The sequence below is a fragment of the Tetrao urogallus genome, assembly GCF_951394365.1.
Source record: "Tetrao urogallus genome assembly, chromosome: 2".
NCBI classification, from domain to species: domain Eukaryota; kingdom Metazoa; phylum Chordata; class Aves; order Galliformes; family Phasianidae; genus Tetrao; species Tetrao urogallus.
The window spans coordinates 51,110,818-51,136,429 of record NC_136814.1 but is presented as its reverse complement, the minus strand read 5'-3'; the positions used below and the strand labels follow the sequence as shown (position 1 = coordinate 51,136,429).

The following is a 25,612-nucleotide window of genomic DNA, read 5'->3' as shown; positions in this document are numbered from 1 at the left end:
CCCATAGAGATACACTGCTGTACATGGTTCCCAACTATAGTTCTTTCCACTAAGATTAGGGAAGTAAAATCATGAAGACAGCAGGACTGACAATGGCACACCTGATTTCTAAGACTGAATATTCCATTTAAATTCTGTAATAAATATCCAAGAACACCCAATTTTACACAAAAATAACATTGCTAAGGATTCCAGGTCAGCAATGCACCTAAATATCGACTGAAGCTGTGAGATCAAAGTGCGTGCTTAAATGCTACCACAGACTGAGACCACAGAAGTTGGTTCTTCATTTCACTTCCTGTTCAACATACCAGTTTCATACTGTGCTACTCCCCACCTACACTTGGAGAAGCTGCAGTCACAAGGCTTTGAAACATCCTGGTCTGCTCCAGCTGACGCTTCTTTGAGCAGGGGTTGGACCAGACAACCTCCAGAGGTACATCCCAACTTTGGTTATTCCTGGCACTACTTGTGTGTTGGGTTTTTTTTTCCTTTGTAAAACATCCCATATCTTTGCATAATGATTGCCAAGCCCTGTGTATCACGACAACTTCACCTACATATGAGCACTAGAGACTACAATAGGCTAAAACGGAGAGCTGAAAAGGGACAATCATTTTGTTCAGTGTATAAAACTCTTTATTGTTTATTTCAGATAAATTGTAGTAAAATAAAAGCTAGACAGCAATATTTCAGACACTTTGTTCTTTTTGTGACAATTTGAAAGAGTGCCAATTTCACAGTTATCTACAGCAATCAATAAGGTAAGGTAGGGTGATTCAAGGGATTACTTATTTTTAAAAGCATACTGAAATATAATGGAAGGAGAGTTAAACAACTTTTACAACGGGATATTTCAGACTACATACATGAAAAAATTATACGTCCCTCTGCTCTCCTATACTATCTTCAAGAGTAAAGTCCACCTCAATGGATAGGTGACAAAAAGCCTATTATTGCACCGTCTTTGACACAGCCGTGTTACCAAAACTCCTAATGTAGATGTATCTATAGAAGCATGTCCCTTTTATCTAAACACACTGTGAGATAAGAGTACAAAGCCCAACTCAGGCACGTATGAGGGCTGCTCCAAAAGTAATGCCTCCTATTTTACTATGTTGGCTCATGATGTTAGAGGTGAATGGTGGTGGTACAGCAGTAGAGGTTGAACCTTCCCACCAATTACATTTTGTTGCCGTGTGACAGACGGCAGCAAATGGTGTTTGACATGAAAGTGTGTATGAACCAAAAGTGTGGAATTAGATTATTCCTCCATGCAGGAAACACTGCACCCACTGGCACTCATAGATGCTTGCTGAACACTGATGGAGACCAAAGAGTGAATGACAGTGCAGTGAGGCAGTGGGTGGTGGATATGTTCATTAAAAATGTTATTCCAAGCATTGATAGACTCCAAATACCCTGCATGCACACGTGCCTCACATTTCATCCTGCAACTATTTCAGCATATTTTAGCTTTAAGTCTCTTGACGACTTGACAAAATAAAAGCTACACAAAGTGTTTTCAGGAGCTTATTATCATGCTGCTTATCTTTTTCTTGTCAAAATGATTCCTAAATTATTTTATATTCCCATAAAAATATTTACATATCAGAGAAAGGCATAATAAGGAAAAACATCAAAATACATCCAGTCTTTTTATCCAAACTGCATTTTTGTTATCCTTCTGAACAGCAGATGTTAACTTTAATTTCCAGTTCTGGATTTGGAAAGCAAGAAGAAATATAAATATCCTGTTTTTTGCATTTTCTGCTTTGACTCCCTCCTGTATTGTTAAGCTGAGGCATACCACTATTTGCCAGGAGGTAAAAGAGGAAACTAAGAGGGAGATAAGACACAGGAATGAAGAGATAACAAACTGTGAAGTGCACTAGAGGAAGAAAACAAGCATATCCATAGCAAACTTTCTTCCTTTGAGATATTTTTCTCAGATGACCTTTCTCAATTTAATACCAAGAGCTTAAAGATCAATAACCACTTTTAACAGTGTGATCTGCACAACACAAGGGCTATACAGAAAGCATTATGTTAGAGTTTGATTACTGCAACTACTGTATGGAAAGTTATGAAGTTCTACTAATTTAGTGCAGAAAAAAAAGCAAAAAAAGTCTGACAATCACTTAATGTATAATAATGCAAGTATTAGAAAATGTCAACTCCTCAGAAATATTTACATTATTGTCTGATTACATATTTGTGGTATTCAGTTCCTTAAGACAAATTAGTATTGCCCACTGTACCCAGTATACATCACAAATAACCTTTTTCTTAAAATATTAGTTTGGAATATTTACATAAATTCAGGAACAAATCTCAGAGCTGAAACAATGAGTCAGTCCCCCCCTGCAGTATCGTTTCCAAACCTGGGGTTCAGCACAAGAAAGACAAGGAGCTGCTGGAGTGGGTCCAGAGGAGGCCACAAAAATGATCAGAGGGCTAGAGCACCTCTCCTATGAAGAAAAGTTGAGGGAGCTGGAGCTGTTTAGCTTGGAGACGGCTCTGGTGAGAACTTCCCGTACTTGAGAGGAACTTACAAGCAGGAGGGGAATCATTTTCTTACATGGGCACTATTTAGTGATAGGACAACAGGGAATGGCTTTAGACTAAAAGAGGGGAGATTTAGATTAGATGATGTTAGGAAGAAACCTTTTACCCAGAGGGTGATGAGGCACTGGCACAGGCTGCCCAGAGAAGCTGTGGAGCCCCAGTGTCATGTTGGATGGGGTCCTGGGCAGCCTGAGCTGGTGAGGGAAACCCTGCCCAGGGCAGGGTGTTGGGGCTGGGTAGGCTTTAAGATGCCTTCCAAATCAAGCCAGTTTATGATTCTGTGATTAGCCTAAGTAATGGTAGATACAGCTCTGCACTCTCTGAAGACAGTAAACTTGGCCTTTCAAATGTAGATTTTTTTCAGATAATCCCCAATGTGCGCACCACAATGTAGCCATAAAGCACTAAATCCTATCTGTCTGGATCAGTTCCAGGTATAGTTTTCATCCTTTACTCTTCCATATCAACAGCTCTTGTGGATCAAATTCAGGAAGGAAGACAGTACATTTGCATACAAATAAGCAGCGCTATAATCCAGTAGCGTCATTCTCTGCCTCCTCTGGATAACTCAGATTCTATTTTTATTTCTGCAGCAGATTATCTTTGTGTTTCAAATAAGCAGATATATGAAAGGTCTTTCCAGGTCAGCCTAACTGATTCTATCCACCAGACAACTGATATTTTAGCTCAACTGAGGATGGTGTTTTTAAAAGTAAGTAATGAGACTGTAACAAAGAGAGAAAATGTGAACTGCAAATATATGAATTGTAGATTATGAGGAAGGGCTGGTAATCAGAAAATGAAATATTTACTAACAAGTTTTGTTTCAGCAGGGGCTTAGTGCAGCATTTCTGGATTTATTCATAACACAACTGAAGAGGGAGGAGAGAGGAGCATACACACACACACATGCACACACATATATACACACACATCTCTTCAATCACAAATTTCACGTTCTAACCATCCTGTTAATGAAGAAATACTGCCATTTTCAGATGAGGTAAGGACTTCTACATAAAGCGAAGAATCAACACAGTTAAATATGAATGACACAGGATATAGCAATATTAGCACGTGCAATATTTCAAGAAAATTCAGAATTCAGAGGTAAGCCTAAGTATAAATTAAAGAGGGTTACTAAAATGCTGAAGACCTTGCTTCAAATCATTCCTCTGTCCCAAGTGATCTTTGTGCAAGACTGTCTTATACATTGTAAAAGCTCCTTGAAATCTCATGCATGATTCAAAAAGTTTGTTTATTTATCTGTTTAAGGATTAATGGCTACATCATCTTCCCCTACTCTGTTTAAATTAAGGACAGATTACTTTTGCTCTGTGGCAGAAAATTCCATTAAGAACTGCATTACTAAGGGACAGCCATGTCCCTCTGCACCTGATGGACCAGTGACAGAAGTTGGCCTTAAAAAGGATGACGGCCCCTTCTGTCATAACAGGCACCACATTCCATAAGGGAAAAAATGTGCCACATAAAAAGGCTTTGCTAATTCACATGCAAGGCATCTCTATTGTTCTCTGACTATCAATTGGAGGGGGGGGAGAGGGGGTAAAACATTTAACTTTTTTTCACTCTAAATTAATCAGCCTGCCCCAAACTGCAACACAATGAGATTACTGAACATCTCTCGATTACTGAACAGCATTGCAGAAGACAGGTAGTTCATGCACATTAACTACAAATTTCCAATCTTAGAAGACAGACGGACATACAAGATGTAACATTAGTCCCAGAACTTACAATGTTTGGGCCTCTCTTTAATGTCAGGCTGCATAGTTTCCAACCTTTAAATTTTGTAAATTCACCTTCTGTTCGGATGAGCTCATAAGATAACAATTTCCTGCATAAAGCCTTCAGGAGTCTGCTGGGTCTTATGCAAGCACCAACCCCAGGAGCTCTCTTCCTTGACTTCAGGTTTTGGATAAGTAAGGAATACTACTTATTATTTTTGCCACATGTCATGTCAATGCTCTGAGGTGTCAGCTAAGATGGAGATCTCCAAATGCTAGATTTTGTGCAAATACACAGTCACAAACAGTCCCAAAAGTTTAAAATCTACACATACTAACAAAAGGGTGCTGAAAGAGAATTAATTTAATTCACATTTTAGGAAGGAAAAACAAAACAAAAGAAGATGCTAAAAAGTTACTACAAAGACCAATCAGCTGGAGCTGGCCTTGAGCCATGATTTATTGCTTATTGAAAGACCGTCTCCCTCCTCTGCAAGCTTTCATAGATAACGCTAAGGAACACCAGAGGTCTTGAGAACTTGTGGGATCCCACTACAAGGAGAGAAGCATTCTTGGCTATAAGGAGCAAGCTGTCAAAGCGACTAAAGAAACTCCACATCTTTATCCACACAAAGAGAAGAGCAGAATCAAATCACTGTAAGGAAATAACTGAGAAAATATTTCACCCAATCACAAAAAAGAAAGTTTGAGATAGAGACTGAAGAAAGTAAATCCTCTGTATTCAGTGTATAAACCAAGCTTGCTAGACTGAGCTGACACAAAAGATACAGCTCCAGTGAGAGCGTCTAAATCAGCAAGAGTTTACTCTGAACCTTATTATTTACCATGGTCATTAAATAATACTGAACTTGCTCATCTTTTGGGGTTTTAGAACTTATCTGCTCAGCCAGCTATTTTGTTGCTGGATAGTAAAAATGTTGCCATCTTCCCTGACAGCCCTAGCGGATGGGAGCCTGACAAATCCTGTGGTTACTGACTCAAATTAACACCTATACTATCCTTCTCCCCACCCCCCTCCCCACCTCCCCCCTTCCCTCCCTTGGTAATTTCGCTTATTGGCTGATTGCTTTTGCCTTTTTTAATTCATGTACCCCTAGAGCTCATTTTCCAGGCTGGAATAACATAAGTTCATTATTTCTTTCACCTTGTTGAACAGCCACAGCAAGCAAGAGCCCGGCTTGTGTAAAATTGCTTTCCACTCACAGAGTTCCCTCAGGTTCTTTTCTCTTTAAAATATTCCCTTTAAAATATTTGATGGGTTTGTGCTTCTTCCTTCCTCGTCAAGTGGCCCTCAGAACTATTACCTCGCCACTGATACATAAGACCTCAATGATTGGTTTAGCAGATTGTTTACACTGCGCAAGACTGAAGCGCCCACAAACTGCTAAGCAAAGAAAGAAACAACGAATAACTCTCACACACAATAATCAGTAAAACAGATCTCAGAAAGGGAAGCAGTGACTAGTGTCTTTCCCTTCTCTAAGAAATCCACTTTTTGTGGGCTCGGCCAGCCTTCTCCCTGAGGCTGCCGAGCACAAGGCCGGACGCAGAGGAAGCAGCAGAGCACCACAGCCTTCTTGCCCCTAAAGATCACCTTGGCTTCAGCACTGAGAATCGGCATTAGTAAATAACTTGGTTACTAAGTTCAAGGAGCTATCACCAATTACCCGGTATTTGCTGCAGGTTAAGAACGCACAGAAAATAACCATAAATGGGGGAGGAGTGCTGCAGTTCTTTTCCCTCCCTAGTCCGCTCTCATGTTCAAGGCACCTTGTAGCACTTAGGGAACACGGTCTCAACCCAGCCACCAGCTCCAGGAATAGACCACTATACTGACTTCAAAATGAAGTCAACTGCAGGATTAAGGCCTGTAACTGGCTTTTACCAGTGCAATTCTAACTCATGAACACACAAGTCAGGTTGATGCTTTCTTATTATCTAAATGCAGTAAGAGAAGAAAACAATTCTCATTACTTTTTTTTTTAGTATCTTTCAGTGTTGTATGTAAAATGGACATGCTTCTACATAGCTGCAAACCCTGACACATCTCTGTGCTCAGCTTTGAAACCCTGTCAATGTATCCATTACTACATGCCAATCACAGATCTAAAGATTAATTCTTGAACAATTTGCCAGGAGTCCCACAGTATAACAGGTGACTGTTACTTCAACACTTAACATGAGTTAGCTTTCTCCTGGTTAGACTATCTGTGGTCTTTTTACTTTTGAACACCAACTATTACAAGTGCTAATTATAAATCGGTTTTAGAGGCTTCCAGAATAAACACAAACTGATCAGGCATTCTGTAGTGGGGTTTCCTCCCTTTCATACTGTGTGGTTGTCTAATTAAAGAGTAGTTTCCAACGCCTATGCCTAAAGTAGAGAATTCATATTACACAGCCCAATTTAATTCAGGAATTGTGTGACATTTGAGCACTCCGTATTTCATCTGTCATAGCGTTCTTTCACAATTTCTGAACTGCACTGTACCCACTCATTTCAACACCAGAACAGGTGCAACAGCCTAACACAATCCCATTTTAGATAAAGTGAACGTATTTCATGAGTGAGAAGATGTCCTACCAGCACAAATGCTTTCAAAGTTCAGTACAAACCATTCAGGCATTGGACTCCTCTCTGTTAAGACTAAAAGTATTGTGATATAAAGAAGCTCAATCAAGAGCTGCTTTTTCTGCTCTTTCAATAGTAATAAAATTTGCGACAACTTCCAACTGTCATTAATATGGTCTGTGTAATAAAAGACCACATCATAAAGTAGAAAGATTTATTTTGTTAGCTGACCCGCTTAAGGAAAAAGAAACTAAAAAGCAGCAATTACTGCACAGAATAATTTTTGAGGATGTGCATCTTTCCACAAATACATTACTTATTTCAAAATCCATGACCGATTCTACTGCAATCAGAAGATTATTTCCTCTAATGATTGCCTTCAGTAGGCTTGAGATTTGACCCAAAATTTGTGGTTCACCCTCAGAGCTCCTAGAAAGGTGAAGAACTTGGCATGATCCTCGACAGGGATCTCTTGGAAAGAGTCCAGCGGAGGGCCACAAAGATGGTGAAGGGCCTGGAGCATCTCTCCTATGAGGAAAGGCTGAGTGAACTGGGTCTGTTCAGCCTTGGGAAGAGAAGACTGAGAGGGGACCTGATCCAGGTCTATAAATATCTAAGGTGTGGGGGGCAGAATGGCGAGGCCAGACTCTTTTCAGTGGTGAGTGGATACAGGACAAGGGGAAACGGCTGGAAACTGCAGCATAGGAAGTTCTGCACAAACATGCCAAGAACTTCTTTACAGTGAGGTGACGGAGCACTGGAACAGGCTGCCCAGGGAGGTGGTGGAGTCTCCTTCTCTGGAGATGTTCAAGACCTGCCTGGATGCCTACCTGTGCGACCTGCTGTAGGGAACCTGCTTTGGCAGGGGGGTTGGACTCGATGATCTCTGGAGGTCCCTTCCAACCCCTACAATTCTGTGATTCTGTGATTGTGAAGTCAACTGTGCCTTGTTTGGGTACTGTATATCAAGAAAAGGAGCAAAGATCATGCAACCCCTTATCTCATCCAAGACAACTGTCTAAAGGACTGGCAAAGGAGCCAGCTGACCAGTGCCCAAAAGGAGTTGCCTGCACAGCTTTCCCAAATACAAAAATAGTGAGCAGTCTTTGGCCCCAGTGGCATTACTGGCATTGCACCACTTCTCCCAAGAGCACAGCGTGGCTCTCTTTCTCAGTTTTGCCTGCCAGGACTGCAGTAGCAGAAACTGATAATGCAGTCGCACTCTCAGCATGGTGCCCAACCCAACCGTCACTCATGCAGCTGAACACAGATCAGTGCTGGCAGACTCTGAACAGAGTACCATCCCAATGGTAGACTGAAAAAAAAAAGAGCCTCAACCAATCCGTAAGAGACAGTGATTGCATAGAAATGCTGTCAACTTAACATTGTAAAATTAATAACTTATTTTACAGTATTGAAATGCATAGTAGTACTGCTCCCCAACAGGCAGAATACAAATCAAGTTTAAAGAGTATGAGCAAAAAATTGATTTTCACTGAGCTCCACACCAATTAGTTCATTGTTTAATGTTCATTATTTATTGTATACTCTTTCAAAATGTCCTAAAACCTAAAAATGTAACAGGTGGCAAACTCTGTACCTGTTCTGAGCTCTAAAAAATAGGTAGTCCACAATACAAAATAACAAATTCACTCGTGTGCACTTCCAAGAACAGCGATCATGTAGAGAAGCTTTTTCTTTTCTATAATCCCAACTAAACACATTAATTTTCCAGGAACTCAGGATAGCCTAAGAGATTTTCACACTGTGTGTAACTCAGCTCCACTGCACTTGTATTTTCATCTCTCCAGAATCTACGGACAGAAAAATGAGAGTACTTGTTGAGATGCCTTCTCATGTAAAGGACTGGTGTGAGGCACTTTTGGTAGTCAATTCAGCAATCACATTAAACACTACTTCAATTTCCCTTTCCCCAAAGGAAAACACTGAAATAATTGATTTTGTGAAATTTCTGCGGTCTTTCATTGGAACAGTATTAGCCATTTCACAAAGAGCTCTGACAGTATCAAAAGACAACGCTGGGAGAGGAACGTCTGGTTATCTGAGCGCACAACTACCAGCAGCCAGCCCCAGGGTGCCATTAACTGCTACCAATTAAAATCTCTGCCTTCCACATTTCTTTCAACAGCTACACATGAAAGAATTAGTACCTCAAAGCAATTTACAGATTATTGACACTATCGCTACAGGATTATCTCTTAGAGGTAAAACGAACTATTTTAAAGTCTTAACATTTTCATATCCTCAATGAAATAGAAATTTGCAACATCGCAGGACAAAATAAATCTACTTTTTTCAACTACGAGGGAAGATTTTTATCCAAAATAAATGGTGGGACCAAATTACAAAGTGACTGAATGCTGCACTTAGCTGTATGTTACAGTTTATGTCACACTTGTGTTCAGACTAGATGATGCTGTGGTCCCATTACTTTGGGTTCACACAGATTTCAAAAGTTTCATCCTTCCTGTCACAATGTAGACATTGACATTAGGATTAATGCCACATTAATATTATGCAAACAGCTGAAATAAATATTAGCACCAAAATAATTTTGGTTTTTTTTAATGTAGATCAGATGCACTGCAGAATGAATCTGCTTTCTTTGTCAAGTTCACATAAATCTTTTGACTTCTACAGCTTTCAATGTTTTATTTTTATAATAAATTAACTGTGTTTAAATGGTTTCTCTAACATTTGCAAAACCTAGAGTTGCTATTTTCCATGTTTCCATGTCTCCTTGAGAAGAACAATCAAAAGGAAAAACCCCACAGATCATTTAAAGAATTTAGCATGCTGGCCATCAAAGGACTGCTTACAAAAAAACTAAAACCAACTAAATAGGCTTATTAATCACCTCACGCACACACAAAAAAAACCCCACCACTATTTACATCCAAAACAACTGATCAGAAGCTTCCAAAGCCATGGAAAATGTGACTACTGAAAGACAACTCAGATGAAAAATAAGCTACATTTCTCAAGTGAATTAAAGAAACTAAAGCACTATAAATAGGTCATAACAAAAATAGATCCTGCCTATAAAAAGAGCTATCAAGCTTGGGAAACGTGCAGATCTATTTACTCCCTACTAGTAATTCTTGAAAGACAGCTGTTGAAAAGAAAGCCCATTCCCTGTTCTGATGCAAACATTGCATTTCAACACCATTAAATGGGAGGAGTGACAAAGGGGAAAAGGAGTCTTGCTGGCCATCTTTCTCATTACCATGAGAACTTCTGCATTAATCTCCTTTCTTCCTCTTCTCCATCCTCTCCCCCCATGCTGAAGCAACATCACAGTTACTGGGAGGCCACAGTCAGCTTCCCCCTTGCACCCCTCCAATAAACATGTATCAGGTTCCCTAGAAACATTTTTCAATCAACTGAAGCTATCTAACACTTAACCGTTTCACTTGCAGTTAATTTTCTGTATCTTTTCGATTTATGAATGAATACAGAATCCACAATTGGGTGGTTTCATTTACACAAATCGTAGACACCACCTTTCACCAGAAACGGACAATTAAATGGCAAGCAAGTACATAATCCAATGGAAAGCTATTTTTCCCTTTGATTTGTTCAAAATAGTAAAAGGAATTTCAGCTTCCACATGATTTTCCTTCTTTTAAAGAAACCGTAAGCGTAATAATTTGGCTTCTCAGGTGTCAATAGCAACTTCTTCTGTAATCTTAAATGCTCCTTCTTATTAAAATACTACATTTCTCCATGGGTAACAAATTCACCTTATATTGTGCAGCAAAACACAAAGACTGTCTTAGCTGAACTGCAGGTGGACTTGCACCCATCAGTTACAGTGACATGCAGGTTTGGGGCCAAAAGAGAAAGAAGGTCTGGTAACTTGGAAAACAGTAGCTTCTATATTCTGTCCCTAAGTAATTCTTCAATCAACTGTTCACTTGTGTTATTAGTAGCAGTAAATACTGTCATCTATGGCTTGCAGCTAAGACTGAAGAATTTATTTTAAAATACTACTTATCCCTCAAGTGAATAATTTTAGAGGCCAGTACTTCACATGTTAGTATCAATGCCATCATCATTTTAGATCATGCACTGATATCAATGCATTTATGCATGAAGCCCTGCTAAATAATCCAATTTGAACACCAATTAATCTAATTAATTTTGTTCTTCTAGTTTGAAGAAATAATTTCTTGGTCAAAAGTCTGCAGATCCAACCAAGAAAACATTAGTGATGGGACGAAAGCATCCCAGTGAGTCATAAATAGCAAATATCTGCTCAATTCTGTTAACAAGACCACACTGATGTTGTTTATGAACAGTATCCTCCATAACAAAAGAGGCTTAATCAAACCTAAAACTTACATTTTACAGACAGAGGAGATGATGCCACAAATTCACACTAAGGTCTGAAACTTCAGTTAAAGCTCAGGCATGGTCACCCAGAGCAGAGTGCCCAGGCCCACATCCAGGTGGCTTCTGAAGATCTCCAAGGAGGAAACCCCACAGCCTCTGGCAGCCTGTGCCAGCACAGCACAGAAGTGCTGCCTGCTGTTCAGAGGGAGCCTTTTCTATTTCATTTTGTGCACTCTGCCTCTTAGCAGTGGGCACCACTGAGTTCTCTAATGTGGAAAAAAAACAAACAACTAGACTTCCCAAGAAAGAAAACTTACCACAAGTAAGGCTGTAAGAACCTCGTTTGGGTTCACATTTTAATTTCTTTGCTACATTTCTCTTTTCTCATTTACCAATACGTCTTATTTTAGGTTTTAGTCCTTTAACAACTTTTGAGCATTGTATTTTTTTCTGTTCTTCACAAATTTCTTTTACTAGAACTTCATACCTTTATATTTTTGCTCAAGTCTGTAGGTGCCTGTGTTCCTCACCTACTCCTTGCATCTTAACGTGTTCTCAAGAGAACATGCTAAATTGCAGCATTTCCATACATTTATTTTACTCCATTGAACAATACAGAAGTTAGCCATTTAATCTTTCTTACCAAACCGCTTTAAAAAATGCTTTCCATTCTCCAGATGGACACATACTACTGAATCAAGTCATTTGCCAGCAGGAAACAAAAGCGTTGTTCTTTTGCCACTGTACCCAACACGACAGCTGGGAAGGTATACAATCCTATCTACATAAAAGCAATAGAAAGATGCTTTTTTTGAGAAAGAAGCACCCCTCAAAACACTTATATAAAAAGTATATTTTCATTAACCCAACAAACAAACAGTATCCCTTAACTGTCAGTCCTATAACAACTTCATCCAACCTTCTAGCAAGCAGATAAGTAATTTTAATTCTCTGCTTGATGCAATTCAAGAAGACTTCTCCACATTGCACAGAATGGGGTTCCTAAGCACAGGCACATATCTCTCCACCACAAAATCCATCAAGAATTACAGTTTCTGAGGAAGACCAACTCTGGAAGAACTCAAAGTCTATAATCTGCTTGCCTTGATGCTTTTCTTCCTTAACTCCCCTCAGTAGAAATGCAGCTTCCCTTGGATCCTTTCACAGCATGAGCAAAGGTCCACCTGTGACATTGGCAGCTCTGGGGAGCCTGAGGGCCAGTGCCATCAGGACAGCTGGTACCCCAAGCATACACGTTCATGGGCTATGCACCTCCAGGAGGGAAACATGCCTTGCAGAAAGATTCCATGCAAGAAAGCTTGTGAAGATGTGCCCACAGCCAAGCAATTTAGCACTGCACAGCAGTAGCCTTGTTAAACCAAACTCCTTTTCTCCCATGAACAGACAGATCTCTCAGCTTCCACCTGTGCATACAACACTCCAGGTATGCCACTGTGATTTTGTCAGACTGACTCACTTAGCTTTTAAAGCCATTCAACTTCTTTTATCTGTGCATGTGCATGCTGAATGCAGCCATCCTTCATGCTGCAAAAAAAAAAATTCATCATTCATCGACACTGTTTTGACAAATATTACATGGAACAAAGAAGTAGGAATTGCACTGGGAGTCCATGTCAGGTTCTGTATCCATCACCAGCTAAAATGCACCCCCACCAGAGTTGGTTTCAAAGAAACACATCAGCTCTAACTATACTAAGAGGCAATTGTCATTAATACGTTGGTCACCATTCACAGCTGTAAGGGGGTGGGAAAACAGAAGCCATCATTATGCCACTGTGTGGGTTTTCATTCCCATTACGTGTAGTTCTTCTGCCTCTAGTCTCAAAATGGATATAAAGCAACCTGAAAACACAATGAGAATACAGGGAGGAAAAAAATCTAAAAAAGGCAATTCAAATGTATGGAATATATTAGGTTCTGTACAAGCTACAAACTAGCACTATTCAAATCAGGAAAATAAATCACTATTTATCATGTCATAGGCTATCATGTAGATTTATTATACCATGAGTGAACAGGTAACAACTATTACTGCTTTTTCTAGTACAGAAAATGAAGGTCACTGAAGGAATTTACAAGGACAGATATTCAAACAACAGAAGAACAAATTTTTCCAGAGAACTCCCAGGTAATTTCCACAATTCATTATATAGGATACGCCAGAATTTTAAACAGATACAAAAAAATTGTTAGGGAAATTCATAGGAGACTGTGATGCAGATACAAAGCCCATGTCCCTGGCCCAGGAAGATCCTAAGCTGCAAGGCTGCTAGAGGGTGAGGAAATGCGCTGGAAAGGCGTAACTGAGCTTATCCGTGCCTCAGCTCTTTCCTTCAGATTGGTACTGACCATTTCCAGAGGAAAGACATTAACATCTGCACATTTGATCTGATACTGCTATTGACGATCCTAATTATGTGGACAAAGCCTTCAACATCTACAACTGCATGCTGTCCTGTCTCAAACAGGTGACACGAATCTACATTTTAATTATAAACGCTGCCAATTGCAATTGCCAGCAGCAAAGCAGGCAGCTTCATGCATATTCGCTTCTACGACAGTAATAGAATATCCTGAGTTGGAAGGGATCCACAAGAATCCTCCCTGGTTCCCCCCAAGAACTTGCAGGACTCCTTTCCCTGCATCACCACCAGAAAGTCCAGGCATAAATCTCTGGCCCAAACGAATCCATAAGTAAGCAATGAGAATCCAGCTGGCATGCCAGAAAATGGAACTGGGCTCCTTGAGAAATATCTAAAGGCTTTGGAGCCCATAATTAGTATTAATCAGACCAGAAAGACAAACATGCTAATCACCAACTACTGCTGAAGAGCTGCTCAAATTCCAAAATGAGAATGGAAATTCCTATGAATATAAGAAAAAAAGTAATTTATAAATTGCAGAATGGCAGATAAAATGAAACAAACAAGCAAGCAAACAAACAAACAAAAAGAGCTGACCACTAGTATTCCATCTTATCTGAAAGCTTTGAAGACTGTGGTGCGTTTCATCACATCAGTATACCAGTAGCACGGTAACAGTTTTCCAAAGTCTCAGAGCATTCTACCAAATGAAAAACAGGAATTGAGAATTGCTAATTACTTATGAAGACTGCCTCTTCCTTTCATACTCCTTTTATACCACACTCCTGCATAGCTGAGCATAGAAAGCATCAATCCTTGTGCTCACTGAAAGCAACAAGGAAGAGGATGAGGCTTCCCCTGGACATGATGAGTTTTGATTTGTGAAGACAAGTGCAGTGACAAAGAGAGCTGCAATAAACTCAGAGCTCTGATGCAATAGAAAATGCTCCTTTACGTTCCCTTTGCTATGTCAATTACTTTATGTTTTATATGAAAACAGGCAACTTCCAGTTTTGCCAAGTATCCATTTCATGCAAAGACACTTAAAAGAAATGAAGAGGAAAAAGGCAAAATATGGTAACAAGTGAAAACATAAAAATATTTTCAATGTAAAATGATGTGATTGCAAGGGGGGTGAGAGGGAGAGAAAACTACAGGAATGTTACTTGAGGAAAACCAGCAGTGGAACTGAAGAGATATTTATTGTTGTTATTATTATTACTACCATTTAAATAAATACCTAAATAGGCCATGTGGAAAAAATAAGTCAGTAAGAATTCCATAAGGTTGTAACTATGCAAAGGCAGAAATCAGACGTGGGTTGCCAGAAGGTGTAATGAAGGAGCAGCATAGCATTCAGGGTGTGTTTGTTCTGAATCAGGTGGGCCCTACAAAAATGCCATGCTGAGTGTTAGGCTTTCCACCAGCCCTCAATCAACCCATTTGGGGACAATGATTCGGCCCAGGTAAAGCACTGCAGTTCAGACCACAGAACTGGCAGTAAACTGAATCTGTTAAAACAAATTCACAACAAGGGTTAAGGATATGGGATGCCATATCATGAGGTGTCTTCCATCCATGACAGCTTGCATTTTTGCTTAACATTTCACCATGATCTGCTTTTCTTGTCCTTTTCTGGCAGCTTCTTATGCAAGCCTTGTTTTTTTCAACAGAACTATTTTTATCTATTTTGCATCCCTTGCCTTTGCTCTTTTAGCTGCTACCCATGTTCATCCCGTTCCTTTGAGTAGCTGGGAACAAATCCCTTTGTGGGTGGTTAGCAGGTCTACTGGGCTTGTCCTTGTGCCTGATTTTTTGTTTTTTATAATCTTGCTTGGCTGTGTGCTTCATGTGACAGTTTTACATAGGGATTTGGTTTTAGTGCTTCATATTCAACCCATGGATGTCTCACAATCGGAAAATTAAGAAATAAGCTAAAATAAATAAGAATTACATTCAAATGGTTTCACAACACACACGGGCAAGAATAGAGTTACTGCAATAAGGCACTTGAGTGATAAATGAATTAAAAGGCCCAGACAAGAGGTAAACATCCAAAGGCGCCATTATCTAATGCCTTTCATCCAAAAGGACCTTGAAGCACTTTATTATATAGCTTTATTTATAAAGGGAGATCATAAAATAGATTAACATTCTGGAAGCTCTAGCATGCTATTCATACTAGAGTTTGTCACAGACTCAAATATTTAACAGCTTTTGGACATCAGGAATTTTGGCATTCTAGTGACTGAGAGATCCTGCCTTGGTCATTTCTGCTCTTTAGCTTGACTTAGGGTCAAGCAGGGTCCTTCACTGACCAACACCCTGCAAAACGGGGGAAGCAAACCCAACTACTCTGCTACAGCCCAGCTGCAGTGCAATCCCTACAAGTGTACACATGCACTAACTTCCTGCAGTTGCGTTAAGGCATGCAATTCAGCTCTGCCAGTGGGCTAGCGTGGCCTTGACAAAGCATATGGGCTCGGAATTCATAGCACATTCAAAACAAAACAAAATAAACAACAACAAAAAAAAAACCACGGTGAAGAACATATTTATAGTTACTTGAGTAGAAAGACTGGCATCACTGGTCCAGATACATTGCACCCATCAGCACTGCTTCTGAAAAATGCGGTCTAAAAAGCCCAAAGGATCACAGCTCCTCTATTGCTCACACATCTTCTGTACAGGATTTGCTAGGCCTTCACTTCATACTGGCAACAGACAGCCTTTAAAATGCACCTCCAGTTTTAAGTGTGATTTACTTAATAGCACCAAATGTTTAATGAATATATTTGCTCCCTGTGTGTATTCAAAATTCACTACTGGTGATATTCAAGAGAATTTACCAACACAGATTTAACACAGTAAAGTAGAAAAGAATGCACGCTTTTGTTCTCAAAACTAAAAGACTGTCTCTGATAGTACAATAGTGCATTACGCCTGCTCATACCCAATGAAGACACCACGTTGGAGAAATGGCACAGATGCCCCATCATCTTTAACCTGCAAAACCTACTGGTGAGAAGTAAGAGCTCAGCCTGATTTTTCTGTCTAAGGTGGTATTTGCAGCACTACTAAGCAAGTTTGTTGGTAAATTCTTTGTGTTTCTCAAGGGACTCGGGAGTTCATTAATAATAAAAAACTTCACCCCCCACGCTGACTTACTTTCTCTAGTTTCCAATGCCTACCCTTGGGAGCCACACTGCTGTGCTTCTGATCCAATTAAACACCTATGATTCTCACTCTTAATAACCACTGCAGTACAGCGATACATCACAGAATTTCTAAAGAGTGATTTAAGAGTCGAGCTCAATAGGACAAGTTAGTTCTAATATCTCTAACATCAGCAGCACTGAACTCAGTTATTAAAACCTCCCATTAGCAGGAATCACTACACATCCGCTGGGCATGATCTGCGTCACTGGAAGTGTTCTGAAGCTTCAAACACGTAACTTCTAAGCTGAAGAACTGACTGAACCACAATAAGCTGAATATAAAACACAACTGGAAAAAAAAAACAACTCCATACTCCGACAGCAATAAACCTTAAGATTCAAGATTTAAAGTTAGCTATGCTGTCCATCAAGGACAAAATTCCCTCCAAATTCCCTATATATATGCCACAGAAACACTGCAGTGGTGCCCACATGCTGCAGGGCCACATCTCATGACCAGTTTCTGAAGATGAGTCATGAACATTTATTTTAAAATAATTGGCTCATGAAATCAGATCTTCAAAAGGATAACAAGATGGAATGACAAAAGTAAATGCTTTAAGACCAAGAAATGCTGGCTGTGTAGAATGACAGCATGTGAGTATATAAGAAAATGAATTAATTCATCTTCACAGTTCCAAAGATGTTAAAACCACTATTCCTATTATTCAGAAAATGGGAATCACTCTGATTACGGTGAAAAGTTCAGTGAGAATCCAATACTCCACAGCAACATTCAGCTGCCTCAGCCACACGAATTCCCATCTTCTCAAGCAGTCTTCTACATCCTTTATTGCATATTTATTGATTTCCAAAGCAAGTAATACAGACTTAGCTCAGGAAACTGTCCCCCATTCACAGGGTACCATTCATCAACCAAGTAAAAAACAAAAAACAAAAAACACCTGTATGAGGTCAGATAATTAAAAACTTAATTACAATATGTATGCACCAACGCAACAAACAAACTGACATGGTAAATCAGCCGCAGGTAATACTGACATTTCATAGCTTCTGATAGCTTAATCTTTCCCGCTGATACACAGTGGCTGTCTGCCTAGGCTTTACAAAAGAAAACCTTTGTGCTGCTCCTGACATCCATCATCAATCCACAAAATGATGAGCAGGACTGATACCAACTACCCACATTTAACTAACAGCTATTAAAGTTGTCATCTCTGATTTGGATCACTTGCTACAAAAGATGAAGATACTCTGACCATATCTGATAGCTGTGTACAAAACAATGGGACTTTGGGACTTCAGAACAATAGATCCAACCCCAGGGTCTGGCAGAAATTCCTGTTACAAAAGCAGCAGGCTTTTATATTATATCCCTTCCATTTATTCCTATGCCTCAATGCCAAATAGTCCCAAACTCCCATCCAACCCTACAGGCTGCTCTGTTCCCCAGGTCTTGCTCATGCCAACTTCTGCCTAAATTCTCAGCTCCTTTCCTGCACTTACAGATGCTGCTATTTAATTAATCAACAAATAATCACTTATCAGATCAACAAAACAAACTGGTAAAAAACAAAACCAAACAAAAACCCCACCTGCAATAAATAACAATACTAATGGATGCTCACCATGTAAAATTCTCTATTTTCCAACAGTACAGTAGTAGTAATACAGGAAAGCTCAGTATCTAGAGAACGAGTAGAAATAATGCTCCCAACTCAGTTGCTACCAATATCTGCACCAACAATTTAGGAATAATACCTTAAAAGCTAGCTACTTCTAGTACTACTAGGGGTATTAGAGAAGTCAACCTAAGAAACAAGACTGCTTTGGTACTGAAAAATTTTCAGTGTTCTGTCCCAAAGATCACAAACATAATGACCTCAGTACAGAAAGGACATTGAGGTGCTGGAGCAGGTCCAAAGGGCAACAAGGCTTGTGAAGGGCTTGGAGAATATGCCCTACGAGGAGAGACTGAAGGAACTGGGGCTGTTTGGTCTGGGGAAAAGGAGGCTGAGGGGAGACCTTATTTCTTCCTTCCAATATCTGAAAGATGCTTACAGCGAGAGCGGGGTTGGTCTCTTCTCACTGGTGACAGGATGAGGGGAAATGGCCTCAAGTTGCACCAGGGTAAGTTTAGGTTGGATATCAGGAAACACTTCTTTACAAAAAGGGTTGTTAAGTTCTGAAATATGCTCCCCAGGGATGTGGTTGAGTCACCATCCCTGGATGTGCTTAAAAACCTTTTGGATGTGGTGCTCAGGGACATGATTTAGCAGGGGGTTGCTAGATTTAGGGTTGTATGGTTAGGTTGATTCTATGATTCTATGACTACAAGGAAATTAAAAATTAACAGCTACTCCAAAACACTAAATTTATATTATCTCCTATATGTTTTATCATTTTCAGACTAATAAAAATATTAAATCTGCATTTCAATACAAAGTCTCACTCACTGCCTTGACAGAATATTTCAAGTGAAGTAGCAAAACACTTACCACTGCACAGCAATAATTTCCATCTTGGGCACATATACCAAAAAGCTGCTTCTAATTTGTTTCAGCTATCATCACCACTGAGTCTTTATAACAATGAATACAGGCAGTCTGCAGGAAAGCAATGCTAAAAGTGCTCGAATGTCTATAGGAAGAGCAGGCATTATTTCATTCAAAGCAAGGCAGATGAACAAGCAAAATACAAGACCACCAGAAAGCTAGAGCTGAGGGAGGACTTAGAGACAAGGTTTAGTGAACAATATTGGTGGTAGGTGGACAGTTGGATGATCTTAGACGTCTTTTTCAACCTTAATGATTCTACGATACCGCAGATCATCAGTGAATGCCAGATCCCCATGTTTCCTCAGCTTCATAAAAGCTACTGTTTTTATTTTGAAAGATTGGCTCTACTCCAGCCACACCTGTGTTTCTCTCCTGTGCATAAAAAGGTACATGCACACATTTACCCCAGGTAACAATTATCTGCTCCTGCAGATTTCTAGCAATTTTGTCTTGTGTTGGAATATTATATGGATTTATCTTCAGAAATATACTCTGTCTCCTCTTGCACATCAGTTTTATCCCACATTTTAGCCAAAGTTGAATGGCTTCTCTCTACACTTGCATTTCTAGCACTTCCTGCCTGCTTTAACGGCTCTGGTTTTTGATGCCATTCCACCAGTTCAGATCCAAAGGTTTTCACACAGATGTACAAACAGATTTCTGTTGCCAGTAGAGAGCAATCAAAATTGCCAAAAGAGGCTCCATCAACCTGAGAACCTTGTCTTCCACCACCAACCTGAGAGCCGTGTTACCAGACAGAGTGAGTGAATTAAGCTCCCTCCTGCTGGAGTCTTGTCGTGGCCAGAAGCTTTGACAAGTCTCTTGAATACAAGTGAAACCACTATACTTTCCATTTATGTTACATTCTGACCAGGCTAACCAAAGCTACTTTTTGGTGCTACTTCCATTAATAAAGCTATCTGTGTACGTTTCATTTCCTTAAAATGTAAAAACAATAATAATTATGAATGTATAAAGATAAAATTTTCCAATACAATTATTTCACAAATAATTCCAGAGCTGGAACATCACAAATTTATTTTGAAACCTTAAAACCATTTCTGTTTAAAAATTCACAAAAATAAGATTTCTCGATTACAATTAATTTTTGTTATTTTCTCTAACATTTGTTACAAACAGATAGCTTCTCTTCACAGAAGCTCCTAATGTACAGCGAATGCTGAGCATTCCCTCAGAAGCTTGCATGTGCTCATAAAAGACACTATCAGAACAGATACCAGTTGCCCAAGGACGAGTGCTGACACTTTTTTCTGTCTACGCTATTACATTCTAGCTATACTTTACAAGCAATTACTTGGTGCTTTATGCTCAATTATATTGTGAAATGTTTATAGTTTGTAATGGGTACCTTATCTGTTCAGACTATCTCTAATTTGATGAATTCCTCTGGGAACAGTTTAAAGCAAAGGCAACGTCCTTAATGATTATTATGGCTCAGAAATTGTATCGTAAAACCCGATTTCTCCACTATTCAGATGCTCAGTAGATCCTGTAGCCATGCTTACACAGGCAAGGCCTTCGTAATGACATACTGACTCGTGACTTTCCTTTTTCAGGTGCTCATATGCCAACAGTCAATAGTTATCTCACTCGTTCACTACATGTAGAGCGAAGGCTACGAAAGACTTTTTGTATGCCATGGAACATATTTAAGCTTTATCAAGAATCTGATTTAGAATTACTGATTAATCAAGAGAATAAAAATGTATTTTAGCTCTTATAAAGCCTGCATTAAGAAATTAAAAGCACACAAACAACCAGCTTAAGCCCAAAGAACACAGTTCAAAAAGGTTCAAATCAAGGAGTCTACACAAAACCTCAGTGTCTTTATCCTTCCTGAAAATAAGTACTGAGAATAACCAGGGCAATAAGAGTCTTAATGCAAAAGTCAACATCCAGTTCAGAAAGACAGAGGATCCACTCCCCAGCAGGACCCTTCTCATAGAAGCAGTAATTCTGCCCGTCTCTGCAGTGTTGGTTTTTTTTGTTGTTGTTGTTTCATACAACAGTTTGAGGACAGAGGAAGGGCATGGTTCGTAGACAGATTTCACAACTTTTATTATATTAACTAGCAGGGTTGTAAAAATGAGGCAGGCTTTCAGAAATACAAGTCCTTTCAGCACCATGTATTCCCAAAAGCTTGTTTTATTTCTCCAATTACACAAGCTTGCCTTAACAAAAAAGGTAACATTTCTGCCTCTAAACCTTGTCCTGTCTTGTCTGTGCAGACAGGAAAGCAGGAGAGATCTGCAGTACCACTGCAGTTTACATCAGCATGTGCCTTGGACCACGGAGGAGCCTGTAGCCAAAAGGCATTGTTACAGCATCTCTCTACCTCAAGATTTCTTAAGCGTCCACAAATCACAGCTTTTCCAGAAGGCAATGACCGATCCCTACGCTGTCAAGACTTCTTTTCTAATCATAAAAGAAATCATAGTAGAGATTCAAATGTCAGTTACAATTAAAACATATCTGTATCTATAATTTCTCCTATTTTCTTAGCAGTAACACTACAAACCAACGAACACTGCTGAAAAGGTATATTTGTTTGTTTTTATTTTTAATGGACATCTGGAAAGAGTCTGTTTTGCCAGAACTGTTCAGAACTTTTACACACAAGTCCAAAAAGGTGGACAGAAAAAAAGGATTTCTTTTTAACATAGGAAAGAGGACTTGTAACTTCCTTTTGCTCTAAAACAAACCCAAGATAAGAGCCGTCCAGAGACTTATATAAAACAATGCAGTATGAAAAGCAATAGTTCTTGAATATATTTTTTTTTTTTTAAAGGACTGGGTTCTTTTGAAAAGCTGCAACTAAAAATAATTCATTGGACAGCCCAGCTGAGACATGTTTATATCCCTTCCCACTTCTAAATCCTGTGCTAAAGGGTATTTTTTGCAGTTACAGTCATGTACTTGGACAATCCAAAAAAATTAAACAAATGAGCAGTTTACTTTACGATTATAGTTAAAACTGCTATGCATACTCTCTTAATGTATTCAGTAGGCTACTTAATTTGCTGCATCAGAATTTGCATATTCTTGCGCTACTTTTTCAACATTTCAGTCCAGAAACTAGCATACCAAATCTTACTAAAATATATCAAAGATGACTTATTAGTTAGCACAATGAAAAATAAACATATGCAAAATAATTTTGAAAACAGTAATAATTTTAAAAACATCAAGTGCCACAGAAGCCATTAGCCTTTTAATACAGTAGAAACCCATTAACAGAACGCCTACATCAGCACCATCCAACCAATCTGATTTATAGGCACCTTGTAATCTTTCACTGGAAGATATGCATCCATTTTTAATTGTCAGAATTCTGAGCATTATGTTGATGAGAATCAAGACTATAAATATTATCCAAAATGTAAAAAGTATCTATCACAGAATGCAGTAATTTCACTCTCTGACATAGAACAAACGGAATACGCTTATTTTAATCCCTTGCTCTTCCCTAGAAACTACAAAAACATCATGACGTTAATTAAAATATTGTAACAGTCACTTCCTAGTTTCCAATGCTAATAACCAACCTTGAAACAATTGTAAAAACAACCCTGGCTCAGGCTACCAAGCACTTTGTTCACAGTTATTGTCTCATCCAATGAATCATACAAGTGCACCACTGTAATGTGCCTGCCAGTAATTCAGTCCCAGGGATTTTACATTCTTACTCGTTCTGATACGCTGTAGGCATTGCTTCTACAGACAAAAAAGGAGCTGTGTACCAAAAGGTTCCACGGAATCTTTTCAGCAATCATAAAAACACCGCAAAAATACATGACTAGCATCCACCTTCATGACCTGCTTAAAAATAGGCTCATGTTCTTGCCCAAAGCACAACACTGCTTTACCTTTTCCAGATTTTCACTCTAAAACTGAAATACAGTGTACTACTCTGCCTACAGCATATTGCTTATTATATTCCAAACCGAAAGCTTCTAGCTTCCGTGTTTTCACCTCTCATGCTCATTCATTAAAGCACTTCATGCTTTATAACTGAAGCACAGTGATATTACAGCAGGAACATATGTCAGAAAAACAATAAACTTCACTTGTCACACTAGCTTTAAGTGGAGCCATTCCAACATTTTATTTAAAGAATCTTTCAAGAGATTAACTTAGAAGGAAAATATTTTCTAAAGAAACAATCTTCTTGTCCATTACACTATTTACCTTTCACCAGTAACAAACCCAGCATTACAGTTTCATTCCCTCCCAAACCAGTGATTATCCTCTAAGAAACAGGACAATGTTCACTAAGTCCAGTGAAGAGTTTTGCATAATACATCATCTTGTATGCACAAGCTTTCCTCCATACCAATGCTCAAAAAATCTGGCAGGAGTCAAACAGCCACCACAAAGCTAACTGCCCGAAAAGCGACTCCCTTCTTCAAGTATGACACATTTGACACCATCACATCAGCCTTGTAGCCTTATGCAGAGAAGTAAATTGCTAGCCTCTATTCTAGTCTTTCACACATTTGTTCCTAACCAGGAAGACTTCTAGAAATACAACCTTATTCATTATTATTATTAATGACAGGCTTGGCCAAACATAATTTAAGAACCCACGCCCAAAAACTTTCACACAGAACATTCTCATTTGAGACTCGAATGTCAATCACTGAGGAAAGGATGTACAAGTGGCATGGCTCAGTCTGCACAGCAATGATGCTGCAACCCAGGAAAAGAATGTTATGACTGACTGTGTAAATATAGCTAAATTAACCAGAACCAGAAGGCAGCATGCACACCAGCAACTTTCTCACTTAACTGGCACACGTTAAGCCTAGTCCCATAGTTCTGTGTTCTGCAACAAGACTTCACGTCCCCATTAGCAGCACTTCTTCTGGTGTTTCCAAGACACATATTAAGCAACAGCAAAAGTGGTCATTGTATCTCACATTTCAAAAAACAAACCCCAATATGCAAATAAAAGATATACTGATAACTCAAGATGGCCCAAAGCAGATTGCTGGATGCAAACACCACTCTTTCCCTTGGGAAAAGTTGCCTCTACATTTTTTTGACAGAATTTCATACAAATATGTACATGAATTTGTCTTTTATCTGTAACAATATATATAATATACAAAACACTCCTGTCCATACACACCTGAGTGCAGACCTACACGTCACTGTCACCTGCTACAGAACAGTTCAGTCTGTGATTTCATAAAAACTGATAGGCTTTGCCTAAGCAACTCTTTCACCCCTCTGCCTTTCTATTAGTCTTCCAAGACAGACTTTAATATTGTGTAAAAGCCATCAGCTATCAAAGCTTTCAAAATTCTGACACGCATTTGTTGAATTTGCTGGAAACTGGGCAAATTCCAGAACCACTTTCAAAGAACATCCTCACCATAAGCCTCATGCTTTTCAGTTTACCAAAAAAACTCCAAACACATCTGGATTAGTCCTGAGCCTCCTCCACGCTCTCCCACCACGTTACATCCAGAAACACTACAAAAGAATTAATGCTATCATTTCCAAAGCCAGCATCACTCAATCTTTGAATCACAACACACGGTTTGCTTACCTCGCTGTTGTGGCCCCTCAAATTGAAGTTGATTCTCTGAGGGGTGTTCCGGTCCCTCCTGCAATGGCTGGAAGTAAAAGTGACGCCTACAACTCCTCTGCCATTGCCTGTTGCCAACCAGCCTTCCTCATAGTACCGCCGCCTGCACACGGGTTTCTCCTTCTCACTTTTGGGGACTCTCCCTTTCCAGGAGAGGCAGAGGATGTTGGAGTCGCTGCAAAGAACAGGCCCATGTTCCACTGCTGCATACATGCTTTTTAAATATTTTATTTTTTGACATAGGAAAGTAATGTGTCTAGCGCACAAAATTTAAACCAATTTTTTTGTTTTTTATTGATAAGACTGACCTGGGATAGATCATTGAAAGGGAGGAGGATGGGGTCAGTGTTTATAAATATCCACCAAATGCATAGTGAAAAATTCCTCTATAAAAGATGATGGCAGTTGGCTAAGAAAAAGTAACACTTAAAAAAAAATTCAGGTTCATTTTTTGTTGTTGAGTCTGTAGAGTGAGGGTGCACTTATCCTTTGGAGAGACAGCTACTTCGTAAGAGGCGCTCAAGAAATGGTTAAGTCATCTTTTTGCTCAACTTGATATAATCTTTATACAGCCTGAGATTCCAGTTTAGCGTAACGCAATTCCAGAGACAA

The 25,612-nt window shown here is 39.3% G+C and overlaps 1 protein-coding gene across 1 annotated transcript in view; it reads right to left on the bottom strand.

The window, feature by feature from the left end:
• TULP4 (TUB like protein 4) overlaps nt 1-25,213 on the bottom strand; it is a gene marked incomplete at both ends in the record, with an annotated part of 106,744 nt that extends 81,531 nt beyond the window's left edge. Inside the window, one exon of the mRNA XM_079532482.1 lies at nt 24,962-25,213. Within this exon, the coding sequence (XP_079388608.1) occupies nt 24,962-25,213 (252 nt within the window). The remainder of the gene's footprint in view (nt 1-24,961) is intronic.
• Between the last annotated feature and the right edge of the window lie 399 nt (nt 25,214-25,612).